This window comes from Melopsittacus undulatus, chromosome Z, assembly GCF_012275295.1.
Source record: "Melopsittacus undulatus isolate bMelUnd1 chromosome Z, bMelUnd1.mat.Z, whole genome shotgun sequence".
Lineage (NCBI taxonomy): Eukaryota > Metazoa > Chordata > Aves > Psittaciformes > Psittaculidae > Melopsittacus > Melopsittacus undulatus.
The window spans coordinates 3155904-3164935 of record NC_047557.1 but is presented as its reverse complement, the minus strand read 5'-3'; the positions used below and the strand labels follow the sequence as shown (position 1 = coordinate 3164935).

The 9032-nt window shown below is 41.8% G+C and overlaps 1 protein-coding gene across 4 annotated transcripts in view; it reads right to left on the bottom strand.

Annotated features, from left to right (window-relative positions):
- Window positions 1–334: 334 nt before the first annotated feature.
- The window catches only part of PIAS2 (protein inhibitor of activated STAT 2), a 34644-nt gene continuing 25946 nt past the window's right edge, over window positions 335–9032 (bottom strand). The window contains exons 9-15 of one of the 4 annotated variants that reach the window (XR_004080074.2): window positions 8075–8235; window positions 7337–7470; window positions 6742–6910; window positions 4423–4562; window positions 3895–3950; window positions 2590–2627; window positions 1072–1176 (exon numbers count right to left, since the gene is read on the bottom strand). Coding sequence is in view for 2 of the 4 variants with exons in the window: in XM_005145385.4 (XP_005145442.3) it covers window positions 1006–1176; window positions 2590–2627; window positions 4423–4562; window positions 6742–6910; window positions 7337–7470; window positions 8075–8235 (813 nt within the window). In the remaining 2 variants the exon portion in view is untranslated. Of the gene's footprint in view, window positions 1177–2589; window positions 2628–3894; window positions 3951–4422; window positions 4563–6725; window positions 6911–7336; window positions 7471–8074; window positions 8236–9032 lie in introns of all 4 variants that reach the window. The other 3 variants (XR_004080073.2, XM_005145385.4, XM_031045686.2) reach the window with 3 other exon arrangements.

Sequence of the window (9032 nt, the reverse complement as noted above, 5' to 3'; positions counted from 1 at the left end):
AATTCCTGGTTTGCCTCCTTATAGTTCTAGAGGAAGCATGCACTGCCCCTGGTCATCTGGTATGGGGCAGTAACTTCAGAAAGGGTGACCAAGGACCTCACAGTCTAAAATGGAATTTAAAGGTGGGGTTTTGTTGGTTGGGTTTTTTTTTTTTTTTTACTATCATCTCCTAAATTTATCAAGCCAGAAATTCAACTATAGCTCAATGGTACACAGTTTGGAAATTCTGGTGGTGGGGAGGTGGCCCAATTCTGACAGTGCAGTGCAGAGGTGACATAAAGCAGAGTTTGCATAGGCTGTCCCCTCCCCAGCCCAAAGAACAGTACAAAAAGAAGCCACTGCTTAGGATTTTATTACTTTTATGAAAAACATGAAACCAGGAGGAAAAAAGGAGAAACAAATCTCATTTACAGAGGCTTCCCCTATATCCCCAAGTTAAGGGGGAAGCCAGGAACAAGAGACATACAATTCAAGGCATGGCTATTTCACAGAGCTCCATTATCTGAAATTTATTACAGGGCCCAGTGAAAATACTAAAAATTCACTAACACATACACTTGTGCACCTAAATCCAGGTCACGGTGGTTGTTACAGAGTGGTTAAGTGCCTTTTCATATATATATTAAAAAAAAGGTTTGTTTTTACATTATTGCTGTGTTTTACAACAAAATTGAAAAACATTTGTTAAATCCACCCAGCAACAAGTCATCAGTTTCCCCAGAACAAGCCAAAAGCATGGAAGCATGATCAGAAAGTACCTTTTCTATACCAACTATTCAACGATGAAAAGAAAAAATTAAAAAAAAAAAACAAAACAAACAAACAAACAAAAAAAAAAAATCTATCTCTTATGGTCCTAATGTAGGTGAATTTATTCCGTTCCCTACAAGGCAAATCCTTTCAATAAATATCAGAGTAACTTATGAGGTGCTGAAGTTCCAGAGAGAGATCAGCAATAGGAGCTCTGTGCAATGCATCCCACAGTCCAGCATGTTGCCCTTTGCCTCAATCCAGTGAGATGATGTCGGGAACACTGGTTATCACTCCTCCCTCGCTCCTGCTGGAGGAGCTAACATGCGTGCTGCTTTCATGGTGACTGGTCGATGTGATGATGCTGCCAGGTGTGCTGCTTGTTAAGGTTGAGGAAAGACTATCCAAAAACATAGGACGACAGTACTGCTCAAAACAAACAATGAAGAATTAGGATACTAACAGCACTAGGGAAATGCATACTCTAAACATACATCTTTCCTACAACAGGCACAAAATGCATTACATAACAACGCACAGCAAGAACCAGAGTTCTGCAAAACCAGCAAGTGAGCAGCAGACTGTGGCCATGGGCCCTTCTCCCTCTTCCTTCTCTTTTTGTTTTTCCCTTACTAACTGGTTAGCTTGAGCACTTACTAGCATGTTAAAAAACACTGACACATCCACAAGAAATAAAATATTATTTGGAAAATGTTCTCTGCCCACAGCTACCGGGCACAACCACCTGTGCCTGCTCCTTTCATTATGAAAGGCAGCAGAGTGCTTTTTGCTACTTCAGCGGAGGTCAGAGTAATTTCCTTCCCCTCAGGGCAGCAGCTGTATTTTCAAAGTCTATGCCATGATGATATGTTCAGGTCTCTAACCATTTTAGTTGTGACAAATGAGCCCTGATCAAGTCTGATTCATAAAAATTACTAAGTTGGTTTAACCTCCCTGAGGTGGAAAACAAGCCTCCTGAAAGCAAAGCTGAACAATCTGAGCACTCAGAAACACAAGGCTGCCAGGTGTCAAAGAGGAGGGCAGTGTAAGGCACCCCCTGCGTGCACACACACAGGCTTGTCACATCTCACTTTCTCTTACCCTGTGGGTTCCAGCTGTGGGCATATGCATGGAACTGAGCCTGAACTGTTTGAACTGTCCAAAGTGGACACTTCATGGCAGCATATCTGCTTCCAGCCTCCCACATGTTACTCCCACATTTGGCAGTTCAGATCTCAAGGTGAGGCACAGAGCATTGCAAGATGCAGTTAAGTGGAAAGAAGGAGGTTCAGCCTTTGTTTACAAAGTACCAGAAAGTCAACTCTACAGGAAAGTCCTACTGCTGTTGTCTTCTATGGACAAAGATAAAGCACAAGGTCTGCTTCAGATCCAAAGCCAATAAATCGGGTTTGAGTGTTAAACAGAGGGATTGTTATAAAAGTGTGCAGTCATGTGCTCATCAAATTAAGATATTTTTAGAACTTCATCTCCTACTATTATCAAAACTAAGAACTGGTGAAGTATATCTGCAGGGTCCATCTGGCCTACATATGCACAGTAGGAACTTAGAGTATGTGATGGATGTATTCAAATTAGCTTCCACTTAAGATGGGTGAACTATCAATAGTTTTGATGTCTGGATTTATCATACTACAGCTAAACAGAATCCTCCTATGATGTGTCCTCATTACCACCTCTTGGATTGTCCTGGGTTGTGGTTAAGTCTAGGCAAGGTCAGGTCTTAAACATGGTATGGGCAGTGACTGTACCCTGAGAATTACTTGAGCAGTATGTCAGAAAAAAAACCCAAATTAAACCCCCAGCAGTTCAGAAACATACCTGAGAATCTACTGGGATAAGCGAAAGAAAATCCAAACCTAGAAAGAAGAGAAGGATAATAAGCGGATGAGTCTTTTATTTATATACCACAAATTTAAGGAACTTTCTATTCTTTGTAGTCTTAGAACAGATTTTGCTACAGAGTTTCTATATGGAATATACCACTGTGACACCACTCTCAACGACTACTTCAGGCAGCAGCAAAACGAGTTATCTAGTACAAAGTGGCTCTTTTTAAGAATGAGAATGACATAATGATTATTATTCACTGGATATTGCAGGGTGGTTCAATGTGGTTGCTTAGATGGAGGTTGCCATTTGGAGCTGTTGGTTCATAATGCAAGTTTCACTGCATATTGTACCTGACTTGGCCATACTGGGACATGAAGAGTGTCATCACATTAAGGATGCTGGAATGAAGTAAAGTCACAACATGCACAAGTCCAAAAACAAGCAGCAGGTCTCTTCCTCCACCCACGGGCAGCCAATAAGGAAACATTTCTAATATCATCCCCGTTTTGTGTCTAGACAAATAAAAGGAATGAAGAAGAGGAAACTACAAGTAGTTCAAGGTATATCCTCCAAGAGCAGTGACAACTAGCGTCCATCTTATACACCATTAGTGTGTAAGCATTTAGGGCAAGATGTTTAAAATTACAAAATCAATGAGAAATTACAGCCTTTTTTTGTTTGTTTGTTTTATTTCTAAATATTGGCCTTGTGTTTGCTATGTCAACAGAAAGACATGGGAAACTTACTCCCTCCCTCTCCCTTCACCTCCAAATCCATTCAGGCTAGTGGCATCTCTCCTCCTCTTTCTCCATTAGAGAAAAAAAAATCATAAAGGAGGTTTAAGCTCAGTTGCTTTTGCAGAATTGGCAGCTTCATTTATTCTTGCACATTCTAGATTTTCAACTGTTAGAGATGGGCAACAGTTCTAGACTCCTATTCTCTCAGCTTACTCTGCAATTTGGGAAGACAGCCAAATTCTTAAGAAGGGAGAAGTGGAGGGAGGAAGCAGTAAGGGAACCAAAATGGAAAGAGAAACAAGGGGAATGATATCCATCCCATTGCCAAACTGGTGCTGAAAGAAGAGGAAAAAACCCAGAGATGTTGCAGGGGAGAAATGGAGACAGGCAATGAAGGGAAGAGAGGGAAGTACAGGAGGCCAACATGACACCTGTCACCACAAGTCACCATTTCCTTGGCTCTGGGTTCATACAGCCAGCAAAGAGAACCCCCAGAGTCCATTATATACAGTGTTCTTTTCAAAGAGCCAGGATAGAAAATAATCAGTATCCCCACCTTGTCTGATATTTAGCAGCAGTGTTGAAGAATACATCATAGGCATTTAGGTTTGTCTAGATAAAGAAAGTCAATAGAGGTCAGCTTACATATTGTAGCTCACCTTAACCTTTTTCATACAGTCTAGACAGAGCACCATTAGAATCAGTTAACAGAACTATCTCTATGTCTAGAATTGGGATGAGCCATCACACGTCTATAACTTAAATAAGCACCTACTCTCCCTTTCATCTACAGTATGTAATAACAGGATGTTTACTCAAAGTCTAACTGAATACAGCAAGAGCGTTTCTGGCTGCTGTTCCACAGCGCCAATTTGTACCCCAGAAGTAATGTTCTTCATATCAATGTTGCCAAGTGCAATCTGAAACTGGAAAAAGCAGCCTCTACTGGACTGTCTTACACATCACATCAGCACAATACTGCATATTGTCTTGTTCCATTAAAGAAGAAACCAGTAAGCATTAATCAGTTCCCCAATTTCCACCCACCCCACAAACTCAAATGTTATAAATAGCCACCACCTACTTGGCAGATCTGATGAAATATTGGAAATTCGTGGATGATGGAATGGTACTGGACAGTCTGTTAATGAAGGAGGAATAGCAGCAGCATTGACCGTTGTCACACTGGGCACTCTGACCGTAGATGGCTGGTACATGAGCACCCTGTTTTAAACAGCATGGGAAATTACAAACAACCTGGCCGTTAGTTACAGAGCAGAAAGCACACACTCTTACTCACAAGATCACTCTGTGATAACACAGCTATAGCATGGCTACTCACTACACAGTATTCCACTCTAATTTTCTTTTTCATAACAGTCTTCACAATAACATGACCGTATCTTGGATCTCAACAGCAGCTGTGACATAAGAGCAAGTCGGCATTAAAACAAAGTACAGTGCTGGAGTCATGTACAGCAGTCTACCACTCGGACACAGAACTGGGTATCTGTATCTGAGGAGCACCCCTGGAGGGATTTGCAGGTAGTCAGAGCCAGGAGAAGACTTCTCATTTCAATTTCTCCCCATGAGTGTTCCTTGGTGCTCTTCCATCCCACTAAGGGCATGACTGAGCATTGCTCAGCCCCTGGAGCACAGATGAGAGTTAAACACCAAATCCACCTTTACTCAGAGGCTAAGCCCAAGTTAAGTTCAGCTCTCCAGGAGCTTGCAACCAGTTTAAACCCTTCTGCATCCCCACCTTCAGCCTGATTACTTTGCAGCACTGTTAAAGATAACACAACACTCATTCAACCACATGCAGAGTACTTCATAAGCTGCAGGTCAGGTAGAAACACCCAGAGTCCCACTCCTGGCTGCTCCACTCCAGCCATGAGTGTTACTCACTCACACTCTCCTCCCCACACTGCTGCACTGGTACATTTATGCTACTTCTGGTTTCAGAAGCTTGGATTTCAGACCCTCCTTCTTAAGCACCTCTTACACTTCAGCCTACATTGCTTCTGCCTACAGGAAGGCATCCCACAATTTTGCCAAAACCAGCATTCAGGCAACACTGTTCACAGGAGAGAAGCTATTCCCCAAAAGCCTGGCTTTGACTTGGATTTGAAGAATGAAAACATGCCATTTCCATACCCAAACAGCAAGGAAAATACATAGGTCACAGAGAGACAAGAAAACTCAGTCCTCCTACAATTATGGTTGCAGGTAGCCATCTCAAACACAGGAGCATGGAAGGAAGTCTTGGTGCCTTCTGAAACTTCATTAAGAGATGTGTTTGTAGCTATTTTGTTCTTAGAAAATAAAGTCTTTTGCAGAAGGACTACTCCACAATCCTCACAAAAAGCAACAGCATGTCAGTATCACTGCTGAAAGTTGTTGATGACGACCAGCTATTTGCTCACCAAAGACCACACATTCCTGCAGACTAGAAACACAGCACACCTGCTCATCACTTCAAGAGCTGGCAAAACAGAAGGGGTTTGGGTTTTATTACTATTACTTTAGTATAAGACATAAGCCACTATGCTGAGAGACACAGACACACACCTCATGCAGGCAGCAACACTAACTACTAAGCCATGACTAGCACTGTCTCATGGAGCAGCAACAGCTGGTGAGCCTAATCAGTGTCCCTCTCTCCCTGCAGGTCTCCTGCACCCAAAAGGCCAAAAGCAAGAATGTTATGGAAGCCACAAACTAACTGCATCCAAGTTGCACAGACTGGGACAAGACAGAGGGCAGCACAACAGTAACGAAGCTGGTTAAACCCGACACTGAAGTTTGGCACATCTACAAAGATGGATCAGCTGACAGGGGACTTGAAGCTCTCAACTGTGCTAACTGAGGTGCAGGACTGACTGATAACCACAGCCAACAGCATCCACAACGTACCAGATTTTAACAGATAGAGGAAAAACTTGTCTTAATTCAAATCAGCAAAGCGCCTCCCTTCCAAGACCAACAGGATGGATGAAACACGCAATGAAGCCTCATTTCCTGGGCACCACAGCAGATCCAAGGGTGTTAACAGACAGCAAAAGAAAAGCTTTTAAGATGACACTATCTTAGCAAGAATGCACAAAACTCCTCCACTTGGCATAACCTGCTTTCTCAGGAGAATCTCTTTTTCTATGGAGAAATATCCCTGCACACACAGCAATAGTCAGCGAAGCCTTGTGAGATGAATAACTATTTAATAGTGTTTCACCTGTACAAAGGTACCATATCAAAGGTCCTGTATCTTCTATAGGGAGAGGCCTAGAAATTCTCCTCTGGAAGTGTGGAGCTGGATCCCGAACAGAGATTACAAGTCCGCCTGTCTATGCATTAGTTTATCTGAGACATTACAGAATAACAACTAACTTTAAAATTGACAAACCCTCTGGCTTGGCTTCCACGTGTTCCAGACTTATAAACACACTTCTTTTTGGGAGGAGTATCGTCCTCATCAGAAGAGCTTTCTTTTGTCAAGTCAATAACATCAGCTTGCTTCTTGCTTGCCTCACTGGCCACTGTCACGGAACACTGTTTGCTAACAACGCTGGCACCTAAATGAGAAAATAAAGTATCACTGTTGTTTTAAAGGCTATTGACATTAGAAGTTTCTATCTGCAACAGACTAGGAATGCAAATCCTGTTTTAGATCATCTTCCTGGCCACTGCAGAGAAAGTTATGGCCCAGGAACTGTTTTATTAGTATTCTGTACCATGCTGGAATTATTAAAGCACAAACTGTAGTCTTCCTTTATCAGTGTAAGGACCTTAAATAAGAGAAACTTTCCGTTCTCTTAACAGCTATTATGAAGAGCAAAGACCCAAAATGCACATTGTTTGAGAAGCAACCCTTTCTTTTTTGTTTCAATGGCAAGAAGTATTAAGGCCTCCACAAAACACCAACATCCATAAGAATTATCCAGGACGCAATTAAGTCTCCAAGACTTTTGTCAGTACATACAGTCACCAGATGTACGTACTGTCTATGTTAGTGCACTGTGGACCTGAGACTTTCACAGCATCTGTCTTTGGCCTCATGGGGCACCAAGAGCCATCTTCTTGGAATTTAATCTCATCCACATCAGAACATTCATTAAGAATTTCCATGAAGAGCCTGAAATATAAAGGTGAATGGTTTTACTTTTGACTCCAGGTGACTTTTTTTATCGTAAGTGAAAAGGAGACACAGTTGAAAAGCTAATTATGATCACACCTTCAACCCACTGCATGTACTTTCTCCCTAGTTAATCTTACGTGAAAGCCTGTAATTACAGCTGTCACAGATAAAGCCTAGAAGAGCAACCTGACCTACCCATATTCCACTCCAACATTACTGCAATTCACAGAATTCATATAAAAGCAGAAGTCATCATCCTGTGAATCAAGTTTGACACTTGTTTATGAGTTTAAATTAAAAGTTAACAGCTTAAGAGTAATGGTTATGTAAAAGGGAGATCAATCCTTAAATGTCACATTTGGGTTTCTCCAGAAGAAATACACTGAGTATCAGAAGTTTGATGATGCAATCTGGAGATAAATTTCTGTAGTTTGTTATATGGGAATAGAAACATAGTTTAATGATCCCTCCCAGTCCAAAGTATTTTGATGAAAAAAAAAATGGTATGAAATGGCTAAAACTCACAAAAGTTGCAAAAGTAGCTATCAAGTACAGAATGAAAAGAAAATTAACTGTGTAACCTCCAAGCCCAGTCTCTTACCCATCCAAGATCAGGCTCTCATAGGCTGCCTTTTTGTCACAGACAGGGCAGATCCAGGTGGGCTTCTTCTCATTCATTTGAAGATAAAGAGCAGCATCAAAACATTGCAGGTGAGTGCAAGTAACAGCCCGGCATGGGATTGTCAGTCTCATTTTTCCCAGCTGCAGGAAAGGCATTTAAAGAATGTCAGAACAGAAAGCAGTGAAGTAGATCTGGATGGCTAACAAAGTCAGATGCACAGAATCATAGACAGTTTTGATTGAAAGGGACCTTCACAGGTCATCTAGTTTAACATCTCTGCAACGAGCAGGAACATCTTCAGCTAGGTTGCTCCAAGCCCTGTCCAACCTGGTGCTGAATGTCTCCAGGGCTGGAACATTCACCACCTCTCTGGGTAACCCATACCAGTGCCTCACTATGCTCACAGTAAAGAATTTTTTCCTCATATCCAGCCTGAGTCTCCCTCTTTCAGTTTAAACCCATCACCCCTCACTTTATCACAACAGGCCCTGCTAAAAAGTCTATCCCCATCTTTCTTAATAGGCCTCTTTCATAGGCAAGTGGTGAAGTGTCCCTTCTCTCTACAGAGATGGTGCCCAGTGCTAAGGATACTGCAGGCAAATCCACCCTTCATTATTCTTAAACAGTAAAGCCATCCTCAAGGTCTTCACTGAACCGAAAACAGCCAGAAGTATTTGTAATGGATCTGCTAATAACTAATGACTTCCCAATAACTAATGTAAATAAAAACTGAATCCTGGAAATAAAAGACCTACCGATGTTCCCACTTTCGCTATTTTTTAGCCAAGTAGTTCAAAGGGGAATTTGAGTTCAGGTTACATTAGAATGGCATAATACCCATTTTAACATTTAGCTTAACAGTCACAAACACAAGGCCAGTTACTACCCAGGAAGAGAAACCCCAAGGCAGCATTACCTGTTACACAGTGATCATTTT